The 19752-nt window shown below is 43.2% G+C and overlaps 1 protein-coding gene across 1 annotated transcript in view; it reads right to left on the reverse strand.

The window, feature by feature from the left end:
* The window catches only part of LOC124612821 (senecionine N-oxygenase-like), a 55753-nt gene extending 38768 nt beyond the window's left edge, over positions 1–16985 (reverse strand). The window contains exons 1-4 of the mRNA XM_047141241.1: positions 16911–16985; positions 16663–16808; positions 13508–13620; positions 7137–7275 (exon numbers count right to left, since the gene is read on the reverse strand). Coding sequence (XP_046997197.1) covers positions 7137–7275; positions 13508–13620; positions 16663–16740 — 330 coding nt within the window. The 5' untranslated portion in view covers positions 16741–16808; positions 16911–16985. The remainder of the gene's footprint in view (positions 1–7136; positions 7276–13507; positions 13621–16662; positions 16809–16910) is intronic.
* Positions 16986–19752: the final 2767 nt, after the last annotated feature.

Consider the following 19752-nt stretch of genomic DNA (forward strand, 5'->3'; position numbering starts at 1 on the left):
ACCGCTATCACCACTGGCTCCTACTACTGCCACATCGTCGTCTCCAGTAATGCCTCCGACTGTAGCGCAAGGACCGACGCCTTGGCCTCCTCCTCGCGACATGTGCAGTGGTGAGCATCCCGAGGGCAGGGGGCGGCCCTTGACCTCATGGTTGTGCCTACCGATGCTTTTGTGCCCGAATATCACGATTCCCAGGCGTCTTCGGACACTGAAGATCACGGGCGCAAGCTACGGTCGTCGAAGAGACGTCGGAAATGGCGGATCGCCCCCTCTGACACCTGCAGGACGCAGCCTCAAGACGATGAGGATGACACCTATCAAGATATTGCCCCGATGGACGATTCCGTGTTGGAAACACCAGTCTGCACCCCGTCGGAGGTACAACCATCTTTGCATGCACCAGACGCTGTACCTATGGACGGTGAACAGCAGCTGAGCCAGCACCACTCTTCCACCGCTGACGTGACGCCGCCTTCGGACTCCACAGGTACTCCACCGGAGACACACCATCCACGTATCTTTGCGTGGTCTGACGATGTAGACGACGAACCACCCACCGTTGAGACAGCAGCGAATGCTGCTGCTCCAACTCACGACTGGTAATCGACGGGGTTGCTGGATGGGAATGTGCAGCCTACTGGGACAACATTCCTGTTCGCTGCTGCTCTTCGTGCCTCCATGAGTGTCCCATTAGTGCCAGTTCCACGAAAAGCTTACAGGATTGGCTCCATCAATGTCAACACCATTGGCAACCCTTTCAAACTACAATTGCTCCGTGAATTGCCTAATATCTGTAGCTATGTTTCCTACCTCACGCCGTGTGCTGACGAAGGCAGTGGGACAGCTATTCCTTTAAAGGAAGGCATTGAGGTAGACGACGCGATTTACCTACCTTCGGCTAGGTGTCTTCCTGTGACTTTCCACGGTGCCCGAGTCATAAATGTTTACGCTCCCTCGGGCACGGCCAAGCGACGGGAACGGTCGCGACTCTACTCAGAACAGGTCGCTCCTTTGTTTGTAGGCCGCTACGACCATATTATTGTTGGCGGTGACTTCAATTGTGTGTTATTCCAGAAGAACCAACATCCTCATTTCACCACATGTCAGTAACTCAAGCTGCTCGTGCATGAGCTGAACCTCACCGATAGTTGGGACCGCGTGCATGGTTATCGGCCTGGATATACGTACGTCACCAGCCATTCAGCAAGTCTCCAGAGGCAGAAGGTGTGGCGCGGTCGAGACCTGTGGAAGCTGAATGTTGCCCATCTCAAGGATCCGGAATGCAGGCAGGTCGTAGAAACGACGCGGAACAACTGTGTGAGACGCCTTCCAGCGTATCCTTCAACTCTCGGGTGGTGGGTCGACTGCACCAAGCCTGCTTTGCGTCGTTCGATGATGAATTACGGTCGCAACAAAATGCTGTGGCAACGACATACCATGGAGTGCTATTTCGCAATTCTCCGGGAGCTCTCAAACTATGCTCCCTCTGTTCAACGACAGGTTGAAATTCAACATATTAAGGCGAAGATAATTTCTCTTATGCGTCATCGCCTTGAAGGCACAATAGATGGCATACCAGCAGAGATGCTGAAGGAGGGAAGGGCTACCCTACAAGCGAGACTATGCCACTTAATCTGCTTAATTTGGAGGAAGGAAAGGATCCCAGAACAATGAAAGGAGTTTGTCATCTGCCGTATACTAAAGAAAGGGGGCCCAATGGGTTGTAGCAATTGCAGAGGAATCACACTACTGTGTAAAGCTTATAAGATGTTGAGCATGTTGTTACTGAAGCGACTAACACCACATGTCGAGAAAGTACTGGGATTCAAACAAGCAGGTTTCAGAAAGGGAAAGTCAACTGTAGACAATTTACATACAATACGGCAAGTGTCAGCAAAGTTCTGGGAACCACGCAAAAATGTTCACTGCTTTTTTGTGGACTTCCAAAAAGCATATAATAGAGTGAATAGACAAGCAATATGGCTAGGACTCGAAAGGGCTCAAGTTCCCAGAAAACTAATAAAACTGAAACAGATATGCACCCAGGAGACAACATGCATGGTGAAAGTAAATTGAAACATATCACAGTTCAAGATGAGAACTGGAGTGCAACAAGGAAATTGCCTCTCCCCTCTTCTGTTTAATCTGGTACTGGAGAGAGCCCTGAGGAAGGTAGCAAGCCTAGAGACAGGAATACAGCTGGGAAGAAGGATCAACACCCTGGCCTATCGGATGATGTAGTTTTAATAGCGGACAAAGAGCAAGACCTGGTTCAAACAACAAGAACTTTAATGGAAGAGGCAATGAGATTTGGCCTGAAGTTGAATATGGATAAGACAAAATACCTCGTAGATAGCGGAGAAAATGACGGACGCCTGAAGGTGGAGGAGAAAGTCTTTGAAAGGATAACAGACTTTAAATATCTTAGGGCTATACTCACTGAAAGAAACGAGATAGACCAGGAAATTACCGCACGAATACAAACAGAAAAGAGGTCAAGGATTGCTCTGGGAAAGGTGTTGAAGTCCCGGCTTCTATCGAGATCCTGAAAGACCAAGACCTACAAGACAATAATACAACCTGTAGTCTTATATGAAGCAGAGACCTGGACCATCACCCAAAAGATGGAAAGAAAACTCCTGACATCTGAGAATGCGATCCTCACACAGATTTTTGGGCCAGTGAGGGATGGAGATGAATGGAGGAAAAGAAAGAACTGTGAATTGCAGGAGCTATACAGGTCGATGCACATCGTGGTGGTGATCAAAGAAAGAAGACTGAGGTGGTATGTGGTATGGACATGTAATTCGTCGAAAAGGCCAGATGATTAGGCAGGTAGTGGAGGGAGATAGAGGCAAAAGACCACGGGAAAGACCACGACTCCGATAGATTGATCAGGTCAGAGAGGATATGAGTACGCCAGGGCTGTCTGAAAAAGAATACACGGACCGAGGACGCTGCAGCAGGCTGGTTGGTGAGGCCAAAGACCGACTGCTGTTTGTGTGGCCAAAGCAGTAGTAGTATTATCAGCAGTAAGTGTTCACTTTGTTAAGCGTAGTATTGTTCAGACTAATGTTAAGTGTGAAGATGACGCGAAGTATTACTCAGTCTAAAATCTTTGTCTTGGCTTAACATTTCGTAAGAATACTTACTCTACCCTCTCCACTGTTTATTATTACGCATTACCGCTACAGTTCGAACGCGAATTTAGACACTGTTTATTATTACGCATTACCGCTACTGTTCGAACATGAATTTAGAAACAGAAATCTAGCTTAGCTGCTGCCTGTATGCTGTCTGCCGCTGTACTCTCGAGAAATCTGCAACAGTGTTGTCAAGACGCGAGGTAAGTGGAAAGTTTGATTACTTACTTCTGTTAAGTATTTAATACAAAGTCAAGCTGCATCCAGATCAGTTAAAGTTCAATTCATATTAAGTTCTGTAAAGTTGGGCTCAATTTTAGAAAGAGAAAAATATAAAGAGCATCTTACAACTCCATACCTAAATACATAATCCATCCCAACCCAACTCAAACCAACTCCGTCTCCCAGACAATGAGATCCGCTGTGATATACACTACTGGCCATTAAAATTGCTACACCAAGAAGAAAAGCAGATGATAAACGGGTATTCATTGGACAAATATATTATACTAGAACTGACATGCGATTACATTTTCACGCAATTTGGATGCATAGATCCTGAGAAATCAGTACCTAAAACAACCACCTCTGGCCGTAATAACGGCCTTGATAAGCCTGGGCATTGAGTCAAACAGAGCTTGGATAGCGTGTACAGGTACAGTTGCCCATGCAGCTTCAACATGATACCACAGTTCATCAAGAGTAGCGACTGGCGTACTGTGACGAGCCAGTTGCTCGGCCACCATTGACGTTTTCAATTGGTGAGAGATCTGGAGAATGTGCTGGCCAGGGCAGCAGTCGAACATTTTCTGCATCCAAAAAGGCCCGTACAGGGCCTGCAACATGTGGTCGTACATTATCCTGCTGAAATGTAGGGTTTCGCAGGGATCGAATGAAGGGTAGAGCCACGGATCGTAACACATCTGCAATGTAACGTCCACTGTTCAAATTTCCGTCGATGCTAACAAGAGGTGACCGAGACGTGTAACCAATGGCACCCCACACCATCACGCCGAGTAATACGCCAGTATGGCGATGACGAATACACGCGTCCAATGTGCGTTCACCGCGATGTCGCCTAACACGGATGCGACCGTCATGATGCTGTAAACAGAACCTGGATTCATAAAAAAAAAATGACGTTTTGCCATTCGTGCACCGCGGTGCGTCGCTGAGTGCACCATCGCAGGCACTCCTGTCAATGATGCAGCGTCAAGGGTAACCGCAGCCGTGGTCTCTGAGATGACAGTCCATGCTGCTGCAAACGTCGTCCAACTGTTCGTGCAGATGGTTGTTGTCTTGCAGATGTCGCCACCTGTTGACTCAGGGATCGAGACGTGGCTGCACGATCTGTTACAGTCATGCGGATAAGATGCCTGTCGTCTCGACTGCTAGTGATACGAGGCCGTTGGGATCCAGCACGGCGTTCCGTATTACCCTCCTGAACCCACCGATTCCATATTCTGCTAACAGTCATTGGATCTCGACCAACGCGAGCAGCAATGTCGCGATACGATAAACCGCAATCGCGATAGGCTACAATTCGACCTTTATCGAAGTCGGAAACTTGATGGTACACATTTCTTCTCCATACACGAGGCATCGCAACAACGTTTCACCAGGCAACACTGGTCAATTGCTGTTTGTGAATCAGTTGGAAACTTTCCACATGTCAGCACGTTGTAGGTGTCGCCACCAGCGCCAACCTTGTGTGAATGCTCTGAAAAGCTAATCATTTGCATATCACAGCGTCTTCTTCCTGTCGGTTAAATTTCGCGTCTGTAAACCGTCATCTTCGTGGTGAAGCAATTTTAATGGCCAGTAGCGTATATCCCCCACACCGACTTTAACTCTTGCCCACCTGTCCCACTCCTCGTCAGGCTTCTCTCTCCTTTGCCTCTCCATCCCTTTCCTCTTGCAACCAATGCCCTATCCACACGACACATTACTCCCCACTCTCTGTCTTTCCCAACGACAATATTTTCCACCATCCAGTTCAGGTCCTACATCTCATCTTCATGGTTTGGTTTTTCATACCTAACAGACCGCTGTTTTACTACCCACTCTACTGACCCCTAGGGAACTTACTTTTTACTCCGACAATACCTCTCACCATTGTCCAGGTCCATCACTTTTTAAGTGTTTTTATCAGCATTTCACCTTTAAAATGTGTATATTTCCCTTTTTTACCTGTCTCTTTGAATTTTAATTTAAAAAGCAAAAAAACACAAGCTCTCATTGAAATTTTTTTTAATTCGCTTGGTTGAACAGTGGAGAATTGGACTGCTGACAGCCAATATGGAGCGAGGGGGATGAAATAAATGAGATAAAAACTAAATGAGCCATTTCTTCCATTTTCTAGGGCCTCTTCTGGCTTCCGAGTGGGTGCTGCTCGTCTCGTCGTCTCTGGACGCTATCGAAGCCTATCGTTGGGACCAACTCCGCTACTCTCAACTTTCTGCATTAAGGACAGACTTTTCTGTGCCTCTAGTGCACCTAATCCTGGCGACAGTCTCGGAAGTTGGATTATTTCCCTGCAAGTATATTTTCCTACCGAGCTACTACTGGTGTTGCTACATACTAGAAACAGCCAGGCGATTTTTAGATAGCAGCATTGTGAACCTCCGTACCAGTATCTAGTGAGACACAGTATTTTGTGCCTTTTGTTCGCGCCGTCGAATCAGGGATATTTTGTTGTTGCTAAACTTGTTTTCCCCGTGTCCCCGTGAGAGACACTTCATTATTTCCTCAGTTGAAATACTGGAGCATTCGTGGAATGTTACTGCCTTCGACATCCCAGATGATTTTGGCCAGTACACTAAGAAAGTGCACTTAAGAATGAAGGAATAATTTTTTTCACAGCAATATGTCTGCTGCACTGCATTACAGTCAACAAACTAACACAATCTTGGAACCCATGGTGCCTTTGTTGGTAAATAAACAAAATCTCGCAGTTGGTAAACGCAAACTTATTGGTCTCCTGTGGTACATTGAGAATTTATCTGTAATGGAGTGGCGTATTTTGAAGTGACAGTCTTTAAATATGTTGAATTTATGCATCAAATAATTCTGATAGATTGCATCGAGCTTCCAGGAAGATTTAGCTCGACGTGTGTTATACCATCACAGTTGTAGGAAGTGGTGTCGAATACCATGCCACGAATACTGAATGAGAGAAGAATATGGAAAATAAAACAGGCAAATCATGAAACACCATATATCAGACAGATGGTGTTAGGTGTAGTCATCAAATAATACCCCTGTCTAACGCATTCTGGGCGAAAATCAAGACAGCATGGCTTTGATTGCTAATATTTGTCTGCATTTCATTTCCTAAAATGTATTTTAGTACATGGTGTCTATTAACAAATGTTTCTCTTCTACTAGCCAGTAGGGTAAACGTGACGACTCTCTTCCGAGATGGGGGACTGCAAATAACTGTGGGACGCAGTAATATCAACGTGCTCTACGAGGCTATGAAAACCGCAAGGATTGTCCGTATGGTGTGTAGCCCCAACGTTTTCTGAGGTGTATCCAGTCCCACGTAGTAGTCATATACCGATACCAAATGTACGTTAGAGGTAACGCGTAGGTCACCCTGACTGGGACTACTCAAATGTACTTATCGCCGTTTACTAGCATCCAGGAGTAGCTTTAGACTTGTACCAAATGAAACATCCGTTTACACAATCTATTAGCTCGGAAAATTCACGTCACTGTAATTTAAGCAAATATATTACGAGACTTCTTGCTAATGTAAATAAATGTGATCAGCAACGAACGATCTACATAGGAGACACATATTTAAAAGACTCTTATTAGGGAAAACCACTGCCAACTAAAGAACGTTTAGCTGAGAAAACCGTTTTCTAGCCCTACACACACTAGCGCCGTTAGGTGCTGGAAAATTAGATAAAACAAAGCAATGAAGAAAACATTGGGTCTACATTACCTCTGCTGTCAATTTTAATTTACTCAAAATCTACGACTTACCTTGATGAGTTTTCGGATTCCAAATTTGTCGGCGAAACTGTTGATATATTTTAGTATTTCTTCTGAACGCACGTATGAGTCATCCACATCATGGAAGGGGAAATCTGGAAACGTCATCAGCTGCTTCGGAAGGTTGGTGCTGTGAAACAGCAACAGCGTTTGAAAATACGTGAGATCTGGCTACTTACTAGCACTATAATTACAGAACAGCGGTTTCAGATTAAGAAAAGGTGTGCCATTTTCAGGAGAAAAACAAATTGTGAATATGGCTAAATTATATATATGTAGACATTTCACATATATATGTTTGAGGAATGAATTTGCGAGAATGCAAAATACGTAACGTAAGCGGCTGTGTCTTTGGAAGGTTCAAAAATGGTTCAAATGGCTCTGAGCACTATGGGACTCAACTGCTGAGGTCATTAGTCCCCTAGAACTTAGAACTAGTTAAACCTAACTATCCTAAGGACATCACAAACATCCATGCCCGAGGCAGGATTGCGACCGTAGCGGTCTTGCAGTTCCAGACTGCAGCGCCTTTAACCGCACGGCCTCTTTGGAAGGCATATACTTAGAAGCTTAAACGTTTTACACCGCTAAGAGCCGTAGACGTTATTAATTCAACTTGATACCTTAACCCTTTCTTGAGAAAAAGGGGTGTTAAGAGAGAGACAGACAGACAGACGGGATAACAAATGACAAAAAATATTTTTATGTGATATAATTACAAATTAACGACTTTCCGGTTTACGGAGAACTTTTCTGCTTGCCAAATTTCATGAATCTACAGCAACCGAAAGTACCATGTAGGTTCCATTGAGTGATTTTGCGTGTTTCAAAATATGTGACATAGATGGCCGCAGCTAATGGCTGCACTGACTTCGAAGCTTAAACTTTTTTACTGTCAAGGGACAGTAGCTTACAGTATTTGACATAAATTTCAGCTTGATAACTCAACCCTTTCCTTGAGAAAAAGGGGTCTTAACAGACGGACAGACCGACGAAAGTGCTACTATAAATACCATTGTTCAGGAAAGATATACATAGAGTTTCGCTCTTAGATCAGTGGTATGTTTATTCCTTTTTAACAGCTGCGGCATTTTCGTAGTGGCTGTTTCTGATGAAGGCCACCATTAAATACATTTTATTGTGAATGAAGGGAGTAAAAGACTCCAGTATCCCGTCAACGATGTTTCACAAGAATAAGCTAGGCCCTCTGTGAGTGTTTTTACGGTGGAGTGGAAACGACAAGGAAGCACAAAGACTGCCCCTCGTTCTAGCAGGCTCAATGTATTAACTGCAGTGGGCTCTGAAATCTAAAACGTAATGAACGAACGGAAGTTAGACGGTCTTGTCAGATGTAAAGAACTTCCATTGCAATCCCCGTGAAGACGTCAGTGACACAACGGCCCGTCAAGGTGTGACAGAGCTTGATCTTCAGGATCTTACTGTGACAAGCTTGTAGCAACGTGATAAAGAAATGTAAAGAAATGTAGATTCATTCAGCTGGTCTGCTCACCGTCCAGACATAATCCATATCCTTCATCTTTTAGATGAATTAGAGACTGGTTAGGTGTCACAATAAGTTATCCAAAACGGTGTCAATAATTTTTCAATATGAGGGAAGCTGGAGACAAATTGCGCCTGAAATATAGCAGGTCTTAACGGAAAACACTTTACCGAAGCTAAAACTTCCACTCGCAGAAGAACGCAATTGTTTTCCTAAGCTGATGTGTTTGGAACGAACAGTAATGTAGACCGAGAACTTTGTACCGTATAGCGTGCTACAGGGTCTTGCGCTCTGAGCGCCCTGAAATAGAACCGATATATCGACCTCTGCCGCGGTTGTCAGCAGTCCTGATTACTGGATAACCTAGATTTTGTCTAGTTTTCGGTGATACTGCAGTGCATCTCGAGCAAATAGTTTGGTTTATACACTTTGACACAATAGATCCCCATGCAAACTAATTACAAGAATTTTCCGCTTTCGAAAACAGACCAAAGGTTTCTGAGGGTTTTCCCCAGTTGTGTGGCAAGATACGAGACTAGTAATTGCCATCCACGGATTCACATGTGAAAACGCCCCTCCCTCCTCCCCCACCTGCCCCCCCCCCCCTGGCTCTACTCCGATTTGAAAAGACCAAAGCACTACGATGTGGTAGATCTCAGACAAACTACCTTGCATGTTGTGAATAAAAAGTATAAAATAATAGTAATTATCTATGTTAGGACAATCAAACAGCAAAAACGTAAACATAAATTCTTAAATAAACAGCAGAATGCGTAGGACTCCAAACATCAACGAAAAAAATCTAGTAACAACCTGGCATACAAAGTTCTAAGAAGTAACTAGGAGAAAATCGACTGAGTTCGTCAGTTGCAATATTTAGGCGAAACGATTCCAGAATTGAAATAGTTTCGAAATTCTGTGTCAGAGAATGGAAACACCTTTCAAGCTTACGAAAGATGTCTATAACAAAAAAGACACTGCAGCGCAATAACAAATGATAGTTTCATTAAGGGGTTGAAATACTCACTAAAACAGAAAGAGAGACATTAAAGATTTTAAAGCAGAAACTAAAAGTAATTATGAAATCGTTATGTGTAAATTACAGTGAAGAAGGAACGTGCAGACTATAAGCAAATAAAGAGATACTACTCGGAAATATGCTGGGACATAAAAATGAGCAGGTTAAAATTTGGGGTCGCGAAAAAAGACTGGAAACGAATAGATTAACCAGACAAGTTGTGGAACTCTACGAAATTACAGTAAAGCTAAAATCGGAATTCCAGAATGGATCGGTGCAGCAAAAGGAGATGTGAAGGAAGCAAGAGTAGCGCAACTTGATGAACCAGAAACAAAAATTTTTAGGCAGAAATTTCACAACTGGACTGTTGGCCCGGCAGATAAACCCAAAAATTACGGAATAACTTGGTCTAACGAGCGGAAACGAGCCCGATCTCAGAGAATGAAAGTGATGTCGGGCACAAAGAAAAGCGAAAACAGAATACAGAATAATAATAATAATAATAATAATAATAATAATAATGGTTGAGACACTAATGAGCTAAGCTGGTGCTCAATATCATCTGACAATCTCAATCGTTGAGGTGCTGTAGAAAATCGTAGCTATTCGATAAGCATTACAATAATTCTACTGTGGCAGCCATCATACAGTTTGTTTGAGAATTCTCCAGAGCACATTCAGAAAGTTCGGTAAATATGTAGAGAATTATGGGTGATAATACGATTATCTATAACATTTCTCAGCTTGGAAACGAATTAATGTGGTGATAGGCATATATCAAATATAGTTCTTAATTTAATCTGAAACCAAAGAGGCAGTGAACTTTCAGAAGACATAAGAAAACAGTGGAGTCTTGTTAAGAATGTATAACGTTTTACATGCTTCAGCTCTGCGTAGCCTAGTGACTATCTTGTATCTGCTGCAGTGTGTGAGATCATTTGTGAACTCGGCCTACTCTTTCAGTGTCTCCAGACCTCGTGAACATGAGTGACGTAACGGAGAACAGTTAACTACATTGCGAAGCGAGCAGACAGAACGATAGCTGCTGAATAAACATCTCCTGGTGACTCACGCTACGTTAATAATTGTCGTTACTGAGTGGTGGGAGAGCTCTTCTTGTGAATAATGAATACATATTTCTACTAGGCGGAGAGCTAGAATATACGAAAGACTCCAATGAAACTCAATGGACTAGAAGCGCGATCCCAGTAGCTGTACTGAGAGTTTAGGAAAACAGTAAGGAAAATACCGCTACGGTTATAATGCCTCAGCATGTTTCATTATTATGTCGTCTCAGTCGTCAAGCTGAAGGTAAATCCCCCCCCCCCCCCCAACCACCCTCAAAAAAACTACAAATTTTAAACATTGACGAAGACGATCTTGAAAATACTCGCTTGATACTGAGAAGCTGGAAAGAAGAAAGTAGACCCGTTTAAATCAAGTTTGCAGAAAGATATTAAAAATGAATAACGACAGATGAATTATATTATTAGGAGAGACGAAAAAAGGTACTGAAAGAAGAAAGTAAAAACAAAGTATCCTCGCTATCGGACAGGTGTTATTTAAAATTGTTAAGCATGCAGGACTGGTTAATTGGACAACAGGAGAGAATGAAGGTAAAATGTACAGGATGATTCCATGATGATGTTGCAAACTTCTAAGGATCATGGAGAAGGGTGAATGCGTCAATCTGAGGTAAGCTATCCTGGTCCGGAAACGACAAAGTTGAAAGTTACACTACTGCCCACTAAAATTGCTACACCACAAAGATGACTTGCTACAGACGCAAAATTTAACCAAAAGGAATAAGATGCTGTTATATGCAAATGATTAGCTTTTCAGAGCATTCACACAAGGTTGGCGCTGGTGGCGACACCTACAACGTGCTGACATGAGGAAAGTTTCCAACCGATTTATCATACACAAACAGCAGTTGACCGGCGTTGCCTGGTGAAACGTTGTTGTGATGCCTTCCTGTAAGGAGGAGAAATGCGTACCATCACGTTTCTGACTTTGATAAAGGTCGGATTGTAGCCCATCGCGATAGCGGTTTACCGTATCGCGACATTGCTGCTCGGGTTGGTCGAGATCCAATGACTGTTAGCAGACTATGGAATCGGTGGGTTCAGGAGGGTGATACGGAACGCCGTGCTGGATCCCAACGGCCTCGTATCACTAGCAGTCAAGATGACAGGCATCTTATCCGCATGGCCGTGACCGATCGTGCAGCCACGTCTTGATCAGTGAGTCAACAGATGGGGACGTTTGCAAGACAACAACCATCTGCACGAACAGTTGGACTACGTTTGCGGCAGCATGGACTATCAGCTCGGAGACCATGGATGCGGTTACCCTTGCTGCTTCATCACAGACAGGAGCGTGTGTGTACTCAACGACGAACCTGGGTGCAAGAATGGCAAAACGTCATTTTTTCGGATGAATCCAGGTTCTATTTACAGAATCATGATGGTCGCATCCGTGTTTGGCGACATCGCGGTGAACGCACAGTGGAAGCGTGTATTCGTCATCCCCATACTGGCGTATCACCTGGAGTGATGGTACGGGGTGCCACTGGTTGCACGTCTCGGTCACCTTTTGTTCGCATTGACGGCACTTTGAACAGTTGACGCTAAATTTCAGATGTGTTGCGACCCGTGGCTCTACCCTTCATTCGATCCCTGCGAGACCCTACATTTCAGCAGGATAATGCACGACCGCAAGTTGCAGATCCTGTACGGGCCTTTCTGGATACAGAAAATGTTCGACTGCTACCCTGGCCAGCACATTCTCCAGATCTCTCACTAATTGAAAACGTCTGGTCAATGGTGGCCGAGCAACTGGCTCGTCACAATACGCCAGTCTCTACCCTTGATGGACTGTGGTATTGTGTTGAAGCTACATAGACAGAAGTACCTGTACACGCCGTCCAAGCTCTGTCTGACTTAATGCACAGGCGTATAAAGGGCGTTATTACGGCCAGAGGTGATTGTTCTGGGTACTGATTTCTCAGGATGTATGCACCGAAATTGCAAAAAAATGTAATCACATGTCCGTTTTAGTATAATATATTTGTGCAATGAATACCCGTTTATCATCTGCATTTCATCTTGGTGCAGCAATTTTAATGGCCAGTAGTGTATAACCCAAAATTGTTCCGATATCACTGACGGTGAAACTCTTTTGCTGCAAGCGCTTTGTTTTCCGTATTTTGAGTGATCGTACTTTTGACCAAAAAAAGAAAAAAATTGCAGTAAATTCGAGCTTAAAGTACGTACATTATGAGATATGAAAACCAGTTCTTCTTTGCTACTGAGAAACACATTTACTAAACAAGTGAACATAGCTCTTAACGTAAGCACTTCAGAGCCCATGTTTATTAGAAACTTTTTACTTGTTTCAGTCCATAATTCATCCTCGAAAAATTTGGAAAGCAAAGAGCTTGGAGTAGAAGAGGTCCATTGCCATAACGATTTTCGCGTATAACTTTCGACTCTGTCGTTTTCGTGTCAGTGACCCCTTACCTGACTCGAACGTCATCGCTGATTCATCCTTTACATGCATCACAGATAGCTGGGCCTCCGATTACAAGAAACCTCAGACTAGCGTACACACAGAAGTAAAGAAACATATCGATGGTGAGAAAAGAAATGCAGAAGTACATCTAACTGGTCGTAAGATTCCCCTGGATTGTTGCAGATGGGAATTTACGGTAATCTAAAGTAGAGATACAATGCAAAAGGAAACCACATTTCTTTAAACTACATTTCACGATTCTCTGCGCACTGATTAGTGATACGACTGCAGATACGCAAACTATCATTCTTGTTGTGTTTTTGTACTCACACCAAGTTCTCATACATGCTGGTGTACACTGGTCTGCCGTCATCATCCAGCCACGTGCTGGGAGTGTATGCCCAAGTACCGCCCAGCTTATCTGATCGTTCGAACACCGTGACCTGCAAAGTGAAGTAGGAAATATCCTTTGTACATCATTCCTCATTATTCATTGTGCAATGAACACATAATGTAGGTAGCAAAACAAAAACACACGCACAGACACCTACGGCTGAAAACTCTACACTCCCTTCAGACAAAATGGAACAATATTTTTGTAGCATAACAATACATTATAGGGTTTTATGTTTGGAGAAACATGGAGCACATTACAGCGTCCTCACATCGGTATCTGCTTGCCTATAGAAGTCCAAATCTAGCTACGTAAGACACTCCCACGTGGAGTGCGATGACATACAGTACGTAGTTGTAGGCTGCATAATAACGTTCTCAATATATTCATTCGCGTTCTTTTGAGGTCCCGCTTTATTCACAGGTCTAAGGTAATAGTATACTGAAAGAAACATAGAATTTTTGCCTTGTATGCATTTAGGTGCTACACGTTTACTAAATGAGACTGCTTACACCACGCTTGTCCACCCTATTCTGGAGTATTGCTGTGCAGTGTGGGATCAGCATCAGGTGTGACTGACGGATGGCATCGAAAAGGTTCAAAGAAATGCGGATCGTTTTGTACTATTGCGAAATAGGGGAGACATCATACGTGAACTGGAGTGGCAATCATTAAAACAAAGCCGTTTCTCGTTGCGACGGGATCTTCTCATCAAATTTCAATCACCAATTTTTCCTTCCGATTGCGAAAGCATTCTGTTGGCACCCACCTACGTAGGGAGAAATGATAGTCACGAAAAAACAAGAGATATCAGGGCTCGCACAGAAAAATTTAAGTGCTCGTTTTTCCCCGCGCGTCGTTCGAGAGTGGAGCGGTTCATTGAACCCTCTGCCTGGCACTTTATTCTGAATAGCAGAGTAATCACGTAGATGTGGATGTACGTACGATTATATGAGCAGTCTGGAAGGAAGCTGCACAAATATTCATTCAGATTTCGTTAAGATTTTAAAAAGAAGCGAAGTGTGGTGATTTGCTTGAAACGTTCAGAAGCGTGAGACTGTGGAGTTCTCAAAACACAGAAACAGAGTTCATCTGACTACAGTATCGACGAGTCAGCTCATATAAACACTGCGTGTAGCAGTTTATGGGACTATTAAGCGAAATAATTACACAGTGGTCGGATATTGGGAAAATATTTTCGGTCTACAACGTAGATTGCTTACAAACTCTTGTGCGACCAATTCTAGAAAATTGCATAAGTGTGTGGGACCAAAATCTAATAGATGTAACAAGTGTTATTATGTGTATAGCAAGAATAACATTGTCGTAGGTTTATTTGACAGTGCCACGAAAGCGACCGTCAAGAACAAGGCGAAAACCCTTAACTGCGACGCCCTTGAAGATAGACTCACATTATTACTCGAAATCCAACTAACAACGTTTAAAGAACCGCAATTAAGTGAGAAATTTAGTAATATACGACAGCCCCCTGTGGATCGTTCCCGTACCAAGGACACAGACAGCATTAGCTTAATTACGACGCGCAGAGGGACATTAGTCATTCTTCCTGTGCTCCACCCGTGAATGGAACGTAGAAATATGTAATATGGGGTGTTCTAGGAAATATCCTATGCTATGGACTTTACAGTTGTTTGCAGATTTGGATGTTGGTGTAGTTAACTTTAGGATTAGATATTAAAAAAAGAAACAAAAACAAAAAATACCTATATTCGATATGGGACATTGTTTACAAAAACCGTTTAAGGAAGATACTAAAACATTATGGACAGATTTCACGACACTCTTGGTTTCTCAACTCGACGTTCACGAGAAACAAATTGTCACTATCAACAAACTAATAGCAGGTCACAAGAATACTAATAAAACGAGACGTATGTTGACATTAATGCTGTCTACAGGTTGTGATTCCTGATTTATTGACGAGGGCATAGTGTGCATACTAACAGAAAGTAATAAGTAGTATCGTTCAAGAACAACTAGCCTGCACAATAATTTAAAACTTAAGGATTATTTTTCTGTTAGAGTAGTTACTACCGGCGTGTATGGATCCGTATTTGCCACTTTATCCGTCTTTGTAAAACGGAACTATGAATATTGAGGAGCTGTTATTATTGATGATTAAATCTTATGAGTCGTGAGGCGGCGCCATGTTCAACTACAAATTTGTTCACCGCTCATCGTTTGGGACACACCGCTGGGGTTCAAAATGGTTCAAATGGCTCTGAGCACTATGCGACTTAACTTCTGAGGTCATCAGTCGCCTAGAACTTAGAACTAATTAAACCTAACTAACCTAAGGACAGCACACACATCCATGCCCGAGGCTGGACTCGAACCTGCGACCGTAGCGGTCGCTCGGCTCCAGACTGTAGCGCCTAGAACCGCACGGCCACTCCGGCCGGCACACCGCTGGGGTCTTCTTCAGTATTCCAGTGGTGTTCACGGATGGCTGCGCATGTAGCCTTATGACTAAGAAGATTTTACCATAGGTGACAAATTTCACGAAAGCCTTTAGACTGATATGGCGTCTATTACGCTTGTTGACATTCGTACACATAATGAAGCATAAGAAAAAATCGGCAAATTTTAAAGTTTACTTTAAAAATCTTTGAATTTTATTATAATGGTGCAAGTCGGGTTGTAGTAACAAGGTGAGTCGATCGAATACTAAAGACACGTAGTTTAGTAACGTAAGAGCAGAAAAGAGACGCTACGAAGTTACAAACGGTAAACACCCAAAGAATGAAGCCTTATTCCTCGCTTAAACTTACTTAGAAAGTTTCATGAATCGGTTTCCTGAGCGGAGTCTACTAATATTCTCCAACGTCTTAGACACCAATCTCACAAGGAAGGTAAACATAAAATTAAACTAATAATAGTTTGCACACATGCTCGTAGAATCATTCGTCCCTCATTCCATCTGTGGAGGTAACAGAAAAAAACCTAAAAGGTGGAACAATGAAAATATTCTTTGTCTCTCACGGTTTAACGATTTGTAGAGCATACAAACGGAGATAGGAAAGAAAACAGTACGCTATTTAGTTCAAAGGAGCCTGCAGACTCCACATACCTGGTAACCAGCATCATTCAGACGTCTGGCGGTCGCTAGGCCCGAGATTCCTGCTCCGAGAACCGCGACGTCACTCATCTTTCACCAAAGTCGCTCTTAGTCTGGCACTGTGCTGCCCCTCTCGTCTATTTGAATCCTCCGGGATTCTGCACAGTAACGACAAGTGGCGAGGAACTTTTTAGAGACGTTACCCCAGTATCGTGCACTGGCCTCAAAAATTTCGGGCAAGTCGATCACTAAACACTGACCGTGCAGATTTCGTCGTCGCTCTCTTAAATGTCGTGTCATGCAGCAGTACCACAGCCGCCGTCTGCCTATCTGCGAAGCAGAATGCGCTGTGGTAGCAGAAACGGTGAGAGCTATGGAATAAGATTGTATAACAGACGTTACGTAAGTCCTCTCGTTTGATGCGTTGACCTTGGCGGGACTGCGGAGCTGCACGTTTGTTTTGCTCTCACTATCCTTGCTGTGATAATCTTTTGTTTGCTGCCTGACATACTTTAGATTCGAAAGCGGAAGATTAGGGGATGGGTTGTTTATGTGCCGGAATACCTCTGGACAAAACTCCGTCGCTGAATGGGCAACGTAGCTGTTTTCCAAGCGGACGACAATGATATTCAACCATTTGCATCTACGCACATACATACGCTAACTACTGTACATGCATGGTGACGTCCCAAACAGACCTGAACTTTTCGAATCAGTTAACATAGACTTGAGGTGCGATATGATGTCGCGTAGGAGAAGTTGGACGATTATGTAAACATGAATCTTTAACCACTGCTGAATAGTACAGTAAATAATTATGCACTTTTCTGTTCAGAAGTGATACGTTGACGCGTTTCGGTCTCTGCCCATCTACAGAAATATCAAAATTTAGATAAAGCCTTCAGACAGAGTATGAAGTTATGTGTATAACCATCAGTATCGGGAGTTCCGAAACTGATGGCTGATGCCACAAGAGTGTTTTCCTGTTGGAGTTGGTATGCTGTTGCCTTTCTGCAACCCTTGAACTGACCTAACCAGACAGTTCTAGGAGGAGCTGCATTTTGACATTGACTCCGAATCACGATATAATGTGAACGTCTTAGAACGACCAGGGATCGAGCTTCTGGAAGCCGTAATTGTGATTGTAATTGTAGGGCCGAAGGGGGGGGGCAGATGTTTGAGTGCTCAAAATCTGGATTACTGGTGATAATGAAGACTGTGAGCAGTACACGTAGTGAGATGAATGACTGTTAGACAGACCAAGAAAGTGGGCAGGAAGTATAATGAGGTGAATGGCTGTTAGTGAATCAAGCAAGCGTTTAGCTTGATTCCAAGAGATAAGAAAGGATCGAGAATTCTGCATTACGGAAGATGGACAGATGGAATGTGCAAACATTCAGAAGCGCCTCGAATGTGTGCAGCCGAAGAGCCTAAAGCATAAGTGGTTTGTTACGTCGCTACTAATATTTACCACCTTTTGCGTACGAGTGCTACGTTCATATACATTAAAGTCCAGTCAGGCGTGGTTACGCGCAAGTCGCGAATATGTTATCTGAAATTTCAACATAAAAGACAGTTCCGATTTCTGTGTGCGAGAGAGAGGCTACGCGCTCTGTGGTACGCAGAGCTTCTCTTTGGATTTTGTTATTAAGCGATTAATGTATTATGAAATAATATTGTGGTGCTAGTTCTCCGATGGAGTTCACATACAATGAATTTTTGTCTGAAGATAAGTTAATGTACTGCTGGAAGTCAGATACGAGGGTTGGAACTTTAATAGTGGCAACTATTTATTTACAGCTCGTACAAAATAGATAGGTGTTTCAAAGTTTTACTGGCCTTCAAAGTAGTCACCAGCATTGTGTATAACTCGTTGCCAGCGATGTGGAAGTCGTAGGATACTCTTAGCGGTTGTGTTAACAGTTTGACCGGCGCCGCCTATTGCCAGACGAATTTGTAGCAGTTCTGAAGTGAATGCCGTGAAGTGTTTCCTTCAGTCCAAAACAAGTTGAACTCACGAGGGCTTAAGTCAGGGGAGTGCAGTTGGTGGTACAGCACTTAGCAGACCAATCAGTGAAATAAATCAGTAACAGCTTGCACAGTACGTGCTTGAGCATTGTCCCGCAATATGATTGTGATGTCCTGCAGAAAATGTCATCACCTCTGTCTCTAAGCTGGTCGTAGGTTGTATTCCAAAAATGAACAGCATAGAGACGGAAGTGATGACACTTTCTGCAGGACCTGACCATGCAGGACAATGCTCAAGCACGTACAGTGCAGGCTGTTACTGATTTATTTGACTGATTGGGCTTCTAAGTGCTATACCACCTACTACACTCCCCTGACTTAAACCCTCGTAAGTTCAACTCGATTTTTAAACTGAAAGAAATACTTCATGGCATTCGCTTCAGAGCAAATTCGTCAGGCAATAGACCCTGCCGCTCGAACTGTCAACACAACTGGCACTGCTAAGAGTATCCTACGACTTTCACGTAGCTGGCAACGGGTTATACACAATGTTGGTGACTACTTGGAAGGTAAGCAAAATTTTGAAACACTTATCTATTTTGTACGGTCTTTAAATAAAAAGTTGCCATTATTAAGGTTCCAATCCTCGTGTTTTGATAGAAAGTTTAATGATTTGCAAAAATCGTAGAAGTGAGAGAGAAGCGAAATTTGTTGCTATATAAGAAGAATATAGAAAAATATACAATTTATTAATGTGTGTAGGTAACTACTATATTATTTTAGTAATACAGCACATATGAATTCCGACGTATTGCTCATCAGAACAGACCTTCGAAAGCATGCACTTTGGTAGCGAAAGAAGAGCCTGCGCACGGTCTCAACTTTACTAGGAGAATGTTTATTCACCACAAAAGTCTTTTTCTCCTGTTTGATGTTTATCAAGAACGGACAATGCTTACCAGAATCTAGTATGCAAAACTATCACTGCATGGACAATTTCCAAACCGTGCATTAAGATCAGTCTAATCTATTCCTGAGTTGTAGACTACGACGAACTTAGAAGCGTGACGTTGGACAGCAGAAGAACATTTCGCAGAACTACAGAAATCATGGGAGTATCTTCCAATACCAGAA

Source organism: Schistocerca americana, chromosome 4 (assembly GCF_021461395.2).
Source record: "Schistocerca americana isolate TAMUIC-IGC-003095 chromosome 4, iqSchAmer2.1, whole genome shotgun sequence".
Taxonomy (NCBI): Eukaryota; Metazoa; Arthropoda; class Insecta; order Orthoptera; family Acrididae; genus Schistocerca; species Schistocerca americana.